Genomic DNA, 14,649 nt, shown 5'->3' with positions numbered 1-14,649 from the left:
TTTGTCATCTAAAAAGTAGGGATAAAATGTCCACTGTATTTTAGTGGGTTTGACAGTTTTTCTTGCATTGTTATGTATTGTTTAAAACTAATGTTTTCTTGCCAATTTTTCTAATACGTGTTTACTGTACTGTGTAAATTAAAATAGTGTGTATGTACAGCCATTTACCACACAGTTTTCCATACTTAGACTAACATTTTTCATGTTTGGGTTAACTGAAAGTTTGGATGATTACCGGGGTTCAGATTAGCGGGACTCTGCTGTATCTACATGTAGATTTGGGGAGTGGAGGAAGGTCTGTATCGAGAGCAAGACTAGCATAGGGATGGAAATGTTGAAAGGTGACGAAATGACTTTGATTAGGCTACCACTCTTCTTGGACTACAATGAGAGCGAGAGAAGCCTTGGTGAAGAGTGTATTTTAATTGATATATGTTGATTTCTCAAGACTTGGGCGATAAGTGACATTCTGGTCAGTGACTTGTTCTCTTTGGTGGCAGATTTATATTGGAAAAGTGTATTGGCTTATCCAAAGGATCTGGTGAGGTAATCGGTATATTTGAACAACTCTCTAGTTCTTAATTCAGATGCAGTGGCCATAGCTGCCAAGGCTGTGGGGGGGGGCTCTTAATAGTTTTTTTTTTTATTTTTTTATTTTGAAGATGTTCCTTCCCCCTTCCTAGTGTCACAATGTTTTCTCTACTCCCCATACTTCAATCTGTGTACCCAGGCAACCATTGATCACTCTCTCTCCCACACTCTTTTCTCAATTTTTTTGCTTTGCAGCAAAATGACAGATGAATTTGGTTTCGTGAATCATAAAGAGATAACTAGAAAAGATTGGGAGTTGAGAGGAATAGCTATGGATTCATTTTATGTTCTAGAAAAGAAGCTGGTGTTTATAATATAGAAACATATAATTGTGACAAGGAAAACTTTCATATTGTTCTGTGTGTTCTGAAAGAGCTTTCAATGAAATTCTGGAGGATACACTCCCAGATATCTCATTGCTGAGCGAGAAATATCAAAACAGTACTGGAAACGTTTACAAATCATTTTGTGATATAGCAACATAACAACATTTTGCTTGTATCTGATACAGTGTGGAATGTACAAAAATACAAGACAGTTTACTAATGTTGAGAAATAACAGTTTTGTAATCCAAATAGGCTCCCTTTATATACCTGGCCGACAGCAGATGTTTTTAAATAGTCCTTGTGTTTTATGTTTTCACGTTCAAAGTTTTAAAAATATTTGTTTTTATTCCTTGCATGTCAGATTGAGCTTTGTTCTAAACTTTTTGAGGCATTTAATGTTTCAGTGCAAGAGGTACAAGAAGAAGGAAAATATGCTATTGACTCACCTGGAAATCCTACAGCCCCTGATTTACCACCAGAGGAATATGCACTAGGTAAGTTAGCCTACTCCTGATTAAAGGAACAATGCCTTTGTATTAGTCTTCATAAAAAGACAACTTTGTACTGTACTGATAATTATTTGTTAAAATGATGATTTGTCTCTTGAAATATTCACAACAAATTATAAAGAGTAACTGAAACACATTTCAGACAACACTATTTTACGGATTTGTTAGCCTTCTGCTAAAAATGTGGAACATTATCCCAAATCTCTTGGTTTTGATCACATTAGTTTGTATACATATCATAATTCGAATGTAAAAACTTTTCCCACATAAAAAAGAGTTAGCAAAACCTTTTATTAGCCATTTTCATTCCCTAGAAACTTCTTCACTTTTCGACGCAATCATCATACACTTGTAAGGACTTTTCATTACATTGCACTGCATGAAAGTTCTACACCTGAGAACTGAACCAGTTGACAGTGGTAGCCTTGAGTTCCTCATTAGCTTCCAGTTGTTGTCCATAACCTCATTCTTTGAAGTGCAAGAAGAGAGTCTATGGGTATGAAGTCAGGGCTTTAGAGTGGATGGTAGAGAAGTTCCCAATGGAAATGCTGAATCTTATGTGTAGTACTGGCAGATGTTTGTGGAAGCATGTTGTCGTGGAGGAGGACCATCCTGGACAAATGTTTGGCAGTTGTTTCTAAGTATACTTCAGCTGTAACTGTTGACTCAAATTCAATTAAAGCAGCTGAAAGAATTCCTTTTTGTCCTGGTAAATGATGAATATCATTTCTCCACTTATAGTAAGGAGACTGTGAATGTTTTTGGTTCAGCCAAGTTGAATGGTTGAACTAGATTTACTGTTGTTTTGGATCTGAGTTGGTGTGGCAATTGTCTCATCACCTGTAATAATGTGGAAAGCAAATCATCTGTATCTTGTTGGTAGTGCTCAAACACAGTTGTCTGTTTGACATTCTTTGTTGTTTGTACTGCTTGCCAAGCAGTTTTAGTACTACAGAGCAAAGTGGTAAGTCACTTGACTCATGGTCAGAATGCAGTTATTCAAATCCCTGTCCACCTTTCCAGATTTAGGTTTTCCATGATATTCCTGAATTGCTTAAGGCAAACACTGGTATGGTGTCTTTGAAATGGCATAGCCCGTGTCCTTCCCCAATCCAATCTTGTGCTCCACCTCTGATGACCATGGCTTGGTTGTGATTTTAAACCAATCTTACTTTCATTTACAATACCCATCTTGCCAAATTTTGATACCTTATCTTTTCTGTGATCAGTTGTGTAAATGATGGAACATCAAGTATGAAGAAATTCATTAGCCAGAACACTACTCGTCAGTCAAATTACAATTTTTGACCCAGTATTGCATGATTTCATTAGTCTGAATACTGGGCCTCCCATTCTGCTCTTAATCATCCACATTTGTACAGAATGGGGCAAATAAAAATGGCTCGGATAAATGGCTATGACAGGAAGCGAATGTATGCCTATAACCACACCCCGTGACGTGCAGACCACGTGTACACTCGCCACGTGATCCATACCAAATCTTGTAGCACATTTATGCAATCTTCATGCCTGACAGAGTTGTTAGCAGAGTTCAGTCTGGTCACAACCCTAGCTGGCCCACCCAGGTCACCTGATCTGTCAGTGTGTGGTTACTTTGTGTGGGGAGCCCTCAAGTCTAAGGCGTATCGCAACAACCTTCATAGTCTTCAACAACTGTAGCAGAACTTTTTGGATGATACTGCAGCAATTCCAACAGTCCAGCTTTGATCCTCCTTCAGCAACGTGCTGACCAGAGCCCAAAAGTACCAAGAGATGAATGGTGGTCACTTCCGACTTCTGCTATAGTCACGTTAGTACTGTAGCTCCTTTCCTCTACTATGTTTCTTTATACCCTGGAACTCTATCCTCTGGGCCACTTTTATTTGTGTCAACCTGTATAACCTTGTTTAAAGTATAGACACAGTTGTCTAACCTTACCTTCACTCATTACTAACGCATAAGCTACGTAAAACTCCTGATGAATCTGGGAAACTTATAGATCCTTCTGCACACAAAAACTGAATAGCAATATAGCACACACGTGACTACAGGCAGGGGCAACAATTTTTGTTGTCTGTTTTCACCCACTATAGAATCAAAACAATGACTTTAGTTGTTTTTTTAAATAACAGGTGGTCCTTGCTTTTAGAGTATGTCTTGTATATTCATGTTGGATTGTCAACTTTGACATATATGGCTCACTTCTGCATATTTTATTCATACGATAAAATTTATGGTACCATACATAGACAGAGTTGTGGATGGAGGTGGTCTGCACAGGTAGAGCCACAGAGGGCGATTGCAGTATTGCCATTTGCAGATGAAAGGTGTGGTGTCCTCTGTTTTCTGCTGCGTGCTTGCAGGTGATAGGTGTGATGTCCTCTGTTTTCTACTGCATGGTGTCCTCTGTCTTCTGCTGCATGCTTGCGAAAAGCATGTATCCTGTAAATTATGTCTCTTGTTCATATAGAATTTGTCACTTACCCCTGTTGTTAGCCACAACAGCTCGTAACAGATAGAATAAAAATTCACTAAGTAACTCACTGTGATCACATTTAATGCTCACGCTGGCTTTGGAATTCACAGCAGAGTGCTCAGAAAACTACTGAACGCTTATTGGCTGTCAGAGAATACGTGTTGTCAAGTGCAAAGAACTTGCCTGAACTTGGCCACCTCCGTTTGTGACTCCAACTAAAGGAAAGCAATAACATGAGAATCAATTCTTCAGACTTCTTTGGTGATCTGTTGACATGTTCTGCCAGACATCAGCATCGTCCATGCACAATATTTCGACAACGTGGATCTTTGTCATCAGGTGCTACAGGATTCTCCGCAGGAAGCACCTGGTGATTTGTCATCAAAATATTGTCATGTATGATGCTGACATCTGGCAAAACACCCAACACCTCAAGATGTCAAGATAAGAATTGGTTATTTATTTACTCATTAATTAATCTGTTTACAATTCCCATTGTATAAACAGTCAGGACATGGGCAATATCAAGTATGTTTATGCACATAACGTAACACTGGAGTACCTTAATTCACTCTAAACTTATTTTAATTACCTCAAATTAATACCCAGTACAAATCTAAGATTGCTTCAATACAATCTGGATAAGATAAAAATGTTATTAATTTCACTTTTATACTGCACAAATTTACACACTCATCTTCACATTTTTACAATTATACACTTTCACTATTTCACTTTTGCACTGTATGCCATGCTCTAACTAATCTTCACTAGCTTACACTTTTGCAGCCTCATTTTGTAGTGCTAAACCTGTCCAATTCTCACTTGAGAGAAAAAAGAGAGAGAGAACAATCAGCAGTGTTCTTATATAAAGTATGTACGTAATATATTGTATATTCATGACTCCTGGTTTATATATACATAGATACTTCTTGTTTAAATGGAGATCCTCTCTACTGTTTAGCTTGTAGGTATTCTTTTAAGCTATGTAGAAATGGAGAGACTAAATAACCTCGTAATTTATTTCTGAATACAGATGTGTTTTCAATGCATTTTAATCTGGTATTTTAGTTTTATTGATTAAAAAATATTATAATATTGATTAAAAATATCATTGATGTTAGTTGGATCTCTACATTCCTTCTCATTTTTCTCTACAATTACGTTAGTGTTATCTTTTCAGCTGGAACCTTTCCTACACCTATTTGTTTGAGACCATATGGTCTTAGAAATTTTTTTGGTATCTAATTTTCATTTTGATAAAAACTAAATTTAGTTTCTCTTAGTCTCTTCATATCCTTAAAAGTACCAATGCTGGCCATAGTTTAATTTATCAGGCAAAGTTCATATGCCGTTTTTAGTTCACCCTTATTCCATAGTGCTTGATGTGATCCATATCTCAGTATTTCCTGTAATTAAACTATTTAATAATGCAGGCAGTTCATTGGTCAATTACACAAGTTAAGATAGATTTGGTTAGAAGTACTTTTTGTTCTAATGGATCCATAGTGAGGAGATCCTCCAAGTTGTAGAACATCTCAGAAAAAAAGATTACACAGTAAATATGTACAAAGAAAATAAAATGTTTTAATGTATCTTTCACTGATTCCAAGTGAAATGGTACTCATAGATGTAGAATAAGTTACTTAATTAAAAACATGTTCCATGGGTCATTTTGCATGATAAATTGTAATTATGTGACTAATTTTACACACACATCGCAAATTAATTTATAAATGTGGGGACATGCTTAACACTTAGAAGTTTTTTGTTGAAAACATACAGATATGAGTTAGTAATTCCTACTTCCCATCTTTTGCTCATTACAATAATAGAAATTCTTTTTAAAAATAATTTAAACAAGTTTTCATTAACATTAAATTGTTATAAAACATGCAAATGTTCAATACACTGAGGTGCATATGATAATTCATAGGTGATTGTAGCCGTGCTTTAGCAAGTAGAATAACCGCTTGACATCACTTATAAATAATTATTGCATTACAGCACTGAATTTTTACAGAGGTAAATATAATAATAGAAGCAGCAGATGGAAGCAAAAAAATTGTGACAGTTTAGTGATCATAACTAAATGATGTAATGCCATTATCACAAACTCTTGAGTTTTGCAAGATGGTGATAGATGTTACAGAGATATCGAGTGCATAATTCCCTTCTGTATAGTTTGTAATTATTTTTAACTGCTTGTACCTTACTTTCAGCTTTATCCTGTACTTTCATCATTGATATCTTCCTTTGTGACTATCAGGGTTATTTGTTTTTCTGCTTATTCAGTATATTTATCCCTGTCTTTATTTAATTTTCAGTCATACGTATTATTATTTATGGAAGTGCTTTTCACTTATTGTCGACTAACAGTGTAGTTCTTCACAAATTTGTAGTGTATATGTGCAGGTGTGTGCAGCAACTAACTTGTCATAATTTCCATTATACAGTGGTTCACCCATAGAAACATAATAGTGATTGTGTCAAGTTAGAGTCTAGGTGGCTGCTCTGCATGTGTTTCAAGGCAAGAAGCTTAACTCATGTCCTTATTCATGTGATATTAACAGAGGAGTCGGTCGAATCAGCAAACCATCAGAGTTATGCAGAAAACAGTGAGGCTACTAGTTTCCCCTGTATTGCCTCGTGTTGACTGTGGGCGTATTTTCACCATATTTCAAAACTGTCTGTTTCTGTTTTCTGACACCTAGAATGGTGGTACTGTTGCTTTGTTCAAAGTTGTCAGCATTAGCACATTGTGTTTAACATTATTGTTTATTTTACAATTTACTTCCTGTTGCTCTGCATGCTGCATTGTGATCTTATGTCTGTAATTAGTTTTGGGTAAATAATAATATTATCGTCATTATGTTTTTCTTGCCATATCATGAAATGGAATTGGCTTAACATTTTTTGCAAAAATAACAATTATGGACACTCAATATTTGTACTCTTAGAGGAAAATGAGGAGCGGTCAATGATAGAGCCAAGATCCTTTGAAGATCCAAAGCTGAAAGAACTCATTGCAGTGCTCATTGAATGGATAAATGATGAACTGGCAGATCAGAGGATAATAGTCAAAGATATTGAGGAAGATTTATATGATGGGCAGGTACTGCAGAAGCTATTGGGTAAGTGTTCCTAAAATAATAGTAACTTTACTCCTATAATGGAAACATAAAGCAATTAAAGAAAATCTCAAAATTTGTGTTGCACAATTTAATAGAGAATACAAGAACTTGATATATCAAGATGTCATATAACATTATACCACTAATACGTAATTGTTGTATAGTCTTACAGTATAGTACCACACTCAAAGTTGCACGTCAATAGGCAACAAATTCTCTCTCCCTTCATCTGTCTCCCTCTCCCTCCTCCACTCCTGAGGAGGTTAAAGTTACCATGAGTCAGAGTGATGACGGAGTTGGTAGGGAAGTGAACATTATCTTCCAGATCATTGTTCAGTGTCATATCAGACGAACACTTGGTTTAATATTCTGTTGTGGCATTGCATATCATAACAAGTTGTGGCTGTTTCTGATTGTACCTGGTCTTGGCAGTGACCATTACATCAAATAGATTGAAGAGCCCAGAGTAGTATCCATTTGGTTTCTTATAACTTCTCCGTATGACGTAAGGACTTTTAAAGACTCTTCAAAGCATTAAGGATATGGTGTCTTCCCTGAACTGCCTATTGACTTAGTAAACACTTCAAAAAAGATTTTGCACTATCCTTAAGATATGCATAGTTTATTACAGTCAGAAACCTCTTAACTATATACTATTTTCTGTTTTTGACTACAAAATTTCCCTTTGTATAGCCACCTGTTAAGCAGAGGTGAAAATACACCTGCATTCTGATTGCAGTGCAATAAGACATACTGTGTGTCTAATCTTGAATGTGACGGTGCAGCTTGTACAGACTGTTTAGTTTGTCAACATGCTTCAAAAGGTCATTTCAAGTTAAGGCCATGTCCACACTGCCAATTTTTGGCAAGAAGGATTGTCAGCATAGGAAGTTGCCTGCCATATTTGGCACACACCACAGTGACCTCCTTCAAACATTCAGCTGCTATCTAGACAAACAAAGCTTTGAAGCTCTTCCTGATAACTATCACCTGCACCCAACGCCACCAGCCTTTGACCACCACCAGCAAATTGACACGCAGATACTCTAATAAGAATGCAACAACACAGTGCACTGTCTTTTTAGAGGCAATTGGGAGAGCTCTGCAGACCTAGATGGTATACAATCATCTCTGCATGACCGTTTTAGTCTGCAGGTATCAAGTGTGAACAACAGAACAAACATGGTGCTCAAAGAAAGTTGGCATGGGGAAAATCTGGAATGGTTCCTTGTCACCAGTGAGAGCAGGATTTGTCTGACACTAGTTTGTGGTTGTTGAACAGCAGCCAGGTGCCAGTGCATGTCTCAAGACAAGTTCACCAAGGAAGTGGATCAGTCATATTTTGGGCTGTTGTCATAATTTGAGGATGACCTCGGGAAGGCCATTGTCAAAGAGTGGAACAGGCTTCAGTATTGGCCACCTTGTAGACAGTATGCTGGTTATGGATAGCATGCCGTGGGGTGTGTAATACTACATCCTCCTTTTCCAATCTTTATTATGTCTGGCTGTTGTAAAGATCCGTCTTTAAATGAGTTATATCATTGATATTTGTACTCAAATTGCTTAGAGACTCAGTAGCAGGATATTATAAAATTATAGATACAGGTGCCCGCATCTCGTGGTCGTGCGGTAGCGTTCTCGCTTCCCACGCCCGGGTTCCCGGGTTCGATTCCCGACGGGGTCAGGGATTTTCTCTGCCTCGTGATGGCTGGGTGTTGTGTGCTGTCCTTAGGTTAGTTAGGTTTAAGTAGTTCTAAGTTCTAGGGGACTGATGACCATAGATGTTAAGTCCCATAGTGCTCAGAGCCATTTGAACCATTTATAGATACAGGATGGAGGAATAGAGTCAAAAATCTCAAAACTATGATTAATCAATCTTTACAGCACACTGGTAAGTTTTTAAATAACGTACGTTTGGTTATTTTGTCATCACACCAATGAAATAGTATAATCAGGGTTGCCATGGGTTCTGGAAATCAGAATTTCAAACATGTCAGGGAAATAGCAGGGGAATTTGGAAAAAAAAGGGAAGATCTCGTTTTTGTCTCAGTAGATGAAATAGTTTGTTTACTGAGGTGTCGTGCATCGTTGCTGGCTGGGTGTAGCTGAGTTTGTGCACTGCGCTCATTCTTACTGCTTCTTCCCTTATTACCACTTCCCTCAGCTTGCAGTCAGAGCGGCTACCACTTCTTGCTATTAGCCCAGCAGCTGCCACTGAGAGTTTGGGAAGTGTGAGTAGTAGTTTGTTTGGGTCTGATTTCCAGAGACTGTAGACACACCAGCTGGAGATGGCAGCCACGTGTGCATGAGTTGTGTCTGAGTAATTGTGTTAATGTGTGTTTGTGCTCTCATTTTCTGACAAAAGCCATGACAGAAAATTTAGTTGTGAGAGTGTGATTGTCTTGTCTGTGTCTGTCTGTGGCTCAACAATCATCTTTACAGTGAGTTGCTACCTATCCTCATTATTATTCATGCTCAGAGTATTTGAACAAGTTATCTGTTGCATGGATTGATCACTGTGGTCTCATTTCAACAAGATGCTGTCTGTGGCTTGTGAATTTCCATGCCAGGCCAAAACCACAGGCCGTTTCTTTGGGCATATGTAATGGATCGCACCTGCCGATCTGAAGCCATTTGGTTCCCACTAATGTGCAGGCCTTGCCTCTTGGGTCTAGTCTTACTGATCTACCTGCAGGCTGGATCTGTTTGTGTTTGGTGTAATGCAGCAGACTTTCATGGTTTATCCATGGACCCAGGACTGTGGTGCTCCTCAGCAGGCCAGAGGCCATGATCGATGGATTTCAGGAATTGCGACTGTCTCACTGCAAGTATGTTGTACAGTGTGGCATTTTATAGACATTTTATTTGTTCTAGTACATTTTGGCACTTCAAAAGTAGTTTATATGTTATAGAGTATGGACGATAAGAAGAAAATTGTCAGTCGCTGGTAGTTTGTACACTATGTACTCATATATTTCTCAAAAGAGAAATCACATAATACATGTAAAATAATAGATATAACACATGGGTAATAACAGACAGTAATGAACATAGTAGAACCAACATTTTATTGGTGGTCACCTACAGTGTTGGATTACATAATTCTTTTCCACTTATATCCTTCTTTCAAGAGGCCTACTTTTTTGAGGTTATTTCTGAAAGCAGTGAAGGTATTTTAAATCTGTCGTGCGACTCTAAGGAAATGTGTATTCTTGTCACCAAATGTGTTTTGCTTCATTGAAATAAAATAACATCAGTGGTCTTAATGAAACACATACCATTTGTCTTGCTTTCTCCATCTAAAAACAGTTCGTTAGAAAAGATGTTGATGTTAGTACTTAAGATTTTTGCTCACTTTTTGATATTTACTTGTTTGCGCTATTATTTCTTGTACCCTGGCTGCAAAGACAGATTGTCAACGTATGTCTTAGCTCACCCTTGAGATCCCAAATTTGTCATGGGAAAAATGCTAAAACTTGTCTGGAAATCAGGGAATTTCACTTGGGGAAACTTATGGCAACCCTGATAATGTAATTAGATATTTATATTGTCAATAATTGAGTCTTTTCGTAGTTAGACAGTGGAATGGTATGCTTCTCTTACAATTATTTTAAATTCCATTACAGTGGTTTATGTTCTCTAGCTTTTTGTCAAATGGCAGATCCTAACACTCTTGTCTGGTCTTGTGTTATGGCAGACTGGAAACTTGCCCTCTGTTTTTGCTTAGAGCCAGATAGTAGCTAAAGTGCATGTTTGTCATTTTCTGTCCCTTTAAGAGGAAGACAATTGATTTGAATAAATAGCGTAGAGATAGACAGTAAATCCTGTGTTCTGAGAGATCTTACATCATAATTACTCATCAGTAATCAGTGCATCAAAATTGTGGATTTAAATAAAAGTTATGACATGTACAGGCTATTATCACAGCATGGCTTCACCAAACAATGAGTTTTTAAGTAAATGTAGTATATACATGTGTTTCTTCATAAAACTATAAATATTATGTGTAGTAAATTGCATTCATGTCTGGTGATTCCTTCATGGTGGCAAAAGTTTCTTGAATAGTTATGTATGAAGCTACGCCACACTTAAACCATTGGCTGTTCTTGCAAGTTGGGGAATTAGATGTCTCTCTGGAACGTATTTTAATAACTACCTAATGTGCACAGGTACTGGCACAGTTGTACTTTAGATGTGGAGCAGCAACCAGCCACCACCGTCAGCAGCAGTATCTCTTGTTCATGTTCAACACTTACTTTAGTAGTGATGCCAAGAGTAGTGTGGCTGTACTCAGATCGTATCTAGTTTCTGCTTGGGGTAGTGGTGTGTTTGTTGTTGTATAGTTGAATATAGGTAAAGAGGGATGGAGACAATATCTTTTGTTGGATGGGGAATTCACCAATGTCCGTAAATAGTTGGAAGCTGTGTTGGCCGTGGTCGGCTGACTGAAAGCTGCTGCCTAAAGCCATGGTGTCGTCTAGACACCTGCCATGAAAGATGTGGCAATTCTGGTGGACATTTAGTATCACCTGGAATCCCTGATGTTGCAGTGCCTTCTGATTTGCCTGACCCGGCCAACAATGGAGGGATCATGCGTATTTTGGGTGAAACACTAAAGTGTATAAATGCAGATCAGCTGCCCCTTTAGGCCTAAAAACAGATATTGCCCAATTCCAATGGATATTTGCTGCATGGAATTGTCAGCACTTAGGGGCTCAGCCGGGGACAGTTGAATGCACTGGGTACAGATGGCTGTGAATTGTGGTTCATATTGTTATGAGTGACACCTGCTACCTGGGTTCAGAGGTGATCTTTTGTTCCTACAGGCAACTGGATGTATTGATGAAAACAACTAGCCTCACACACAGAGTGGAAGCTGAGTTTCATTTTGCATCATTTTTCCCAGAACTGAAAAAGTCATCTGGTTTGGAACAGAGTGGATGTCCTAAATTAGAGGCCTTGGTGATTCTGTGGTGATCCTAGATGTGAATTCATTGACCTGTGCTACTGGAAGCAGAATTGTGGGATCGCCTTAATAGATCAGGAGCACACTACATATAGGAATGGGTATAAGGCTAATGGGGTGTGTGTGTGTGTGTGTGTGTGGGGGGGGGGGGGGGGGGAGGAGGAGGAGACCTGACATCCCTGTATGGGTTTTTTAGGATAGAGAAACTTCTCCACAGGGCTGATAAATTATTTACTGATTTCAGAGTGGGTGAAACATTCATTATTGCAGATGAGAGAAATAAGATGTTAATATAGTATTAACAATGTAGAAAAATATAGATTGCTACTTACTGTAAAAAGACACTAAGTTGCATATGAGCACAATTAAAAGACTTACTTACAGCTTTCAGCCACAGCCTTCATCAGCAAAAGAGAAAAACACATCATTCATACACACAGGCAAGCGCACCTCATGCACACATATCCGCCAACTGTGGCGGCATGGGCCAGAATGCAACTATCACTTGGGATGTAAGCAACAATCTCGAGGGGACAGGGAAGGGGAAGGGGAAGGGATAGTAGTGTATGGATGGGGAGAGTGACAAACACTGTGTCGCGGAGTGCGCAGAATGCCAGCAGCCACAGGGTCAGGAGGTTTTGGGGGTAAGGAGGTGGGGAAGAAGGAGAGAAAAAGGAGAGGAGCGGGGAAAGATGGACGGGTGAATTGGCAGAGGGCAGCAGACAAAGAGGGTGAGGGATGAGAATTGGTAGGAGATGATATTACAGAGAGGGTGGAAACTATTGCGTGGAGGGTGTGGGGACAGTATGTTACCGTGGGTTGAGGCTGGGATAATTATGGGAGCTGTGAATGTGTTGTAGAGATAACAGCCTGCTGTGCAGTTCAGAAAAGCTGATTGTGTGGAGGGGAGGATCCAGATGGCTTGGGTGGTGAAGCAGCCATTAAAATCAATTATGTTATGTTCCGTTGCATGTCTACTTTGCTCTTGGCTACAGTTTGTTGGTGGCCGTTCATCCTGGTGGACAGTTGGTTGGTAGCCATATCAATAAAAAATGCTGTGTAATGTTTGCAGGAGAGTTGGTAAATGACATGGCTGCTTCAACAGGTGGCCCATCTCCTGATGGGGTAGGATAAATCAGTGACTGAAATGGAATAGAATAGTAAGTGATGGGTGAGTCGATTGGGCAGGTCTTGCATTTGGTCATCTACAGGGATATGATCCTTGTGGCAAGGGATTGGGACTAGGAGTGGCATAGGGATGGCCTAGGATGTTGTGGAGGTTGGGTGGGTGGTGGAACACCACTTTAGGAGGTTGGGAAGGATCTCTGGTAGGATGTCCCTCATTTCAGGGCATGATGATATATCATCAAAACCCTAGTGAAGGATGTAGTTCAGTCGTTCCAGTGTGGAGTGGTACTGGGTGATGAAGGGGGCACTCCTTTGTGGTTGGTTATTGGGGCTGGTGGGAGGATTGGGGATATGAGGGGAAATGGCATGGGAGATCTGTTTGCAGACTAGGTCTGGGGTAGTGCCTGTCTGAGAAGGCCTTGGTGAGATCCAGAGCATACTAAGCAAAGGACTTCTTGTCACTGCAAACATGCTGTCCTCAGATGTCCTGTCCAAGCTGTATGGGAGGGATTTTTTTGTTGTGAAAGGGATGACAGCTGTCAAAATGCAGGTACTGTTAGTAATTGCATTTAATGTGAACAGAGGTGCAGATGGAGCCATCAGAGAGGAGGAATTCAGTGTCTGGGAAGGTGGCATGCTAGTTTGAGGAGGACCAGATGAAGTGGATGGGAGAGATGGTGCTGAGGTTGTGAGGGAACAAAGATAGGCTATCTTGGCCCGGAGTCATGAAGATATCATCAGTGAACGTGAACCAGACTAGGGTTAGCCAATTTGGGAGGCTAGGAAGGCCTTATGTAGATGGCATAGAAGAGGGCCATGGGTCTGCCCATGGCTGAGCCGCAGATTTGTTCGTATACCTCCCCTTCAAAGGAGAAGTAGTTGTGGTTTAGGAAGAAGTCAGTAAGTGTATGATGAATAAAGTAGTGGGTTTGGAGTCTGAAAGACGTTGGGAAAGGTAGTGTTCAATAGCGGTAAGAACATGGGCATGAGGGATGTTGGTGTGTAGGGAGCTGGTGTCAACAGTGATGAGTAGGGATTCAGAGGGTAAATAAGTGAAGTTGGTGAAAAAAGTGATTGGTGTCTTTGACATGGGAGACTAGATTATGGGCAATTGGTTGAAGGTGTTGGTTCATGTGGGACAGAATTCTTTCAGTGGGGACACAGTAACCAGCCACAGTAGGGCGTCTAGGATTGTTGGGTTTGTGGATTTTGGGGAGCATGTGGAAGGTGGGTGTGCAGGGTGTCATAGGGGCGATGAGGAAAATAGATTCAAGGGAGAGGTTCTGGGAAGGCCTAAGGCTCTAAGAAGGTATTGGAGGTTGTGTTGGACTTCTGGGATGGGACCACACTGGCAAAGTTTATAGGTAGAGTAATCAGATAATTGAGATAGTTGGCTGAGGTAGAGTAGTCAGATAATTGGCAGAGGCCTTATGGCAGGTAGTCACAGTGAGTCATAAAAGTAGTGGTGGAACTTTTGTCTGCAGATAAGATGATTAGATCAGGATTTGTTTTTGAGGT

The 14,649-nt window shown here is 39.5% G+C and overlaps 1 protein-coding gene across 3 annotated transcripts in view; it reads left to right on the top strand.

Moving 5' to 3' along the window:
- The window catches only part of LOC126188960 (beta-parvin), a 107,913-nt gene that overhangs the window by 66,500 nt on the left and 26,764 nt on the right, over positions 1-14,649 (top strand). For all 3 annotated transcript variants that reach the window (XM_049930719.1, XM_049930721.1, XM_049930720.1), the window contains exons 3-4: positions 1,323-1,412; positions 6,864-7,037. In XM_049930719.1, coding sequence (XP_049786676.1) covers positions 1,323-1,412; positions 6,864-7,037 — 264 coding nt within the window. The remainder of the gene's footprint in view (positions 1-1,322; positions 1,413-6,863; positions 7,038-14,649) is intronic.

The sequence above is a fragment of the Schistocerca cancellata genome, chromosome 5 (genome assembly GCF_023864275.1).
Source record: "Schistocerca cancellata isolate TAMUIC-IGC-003103 chromosome 5, iqSchCanc2.1, whole genome shotgun sequence".
In the NCBI taxonomy this organism is placed as follows: Eukaryota; Metazoa; Arthropoda; class Insecta; order Orthoptera; family Acrididae; genus Schistocerca; species Schistocerca cancellata.
This window is presented reverse-complemented; position numbering and strand designations above follow the sequence as displayed.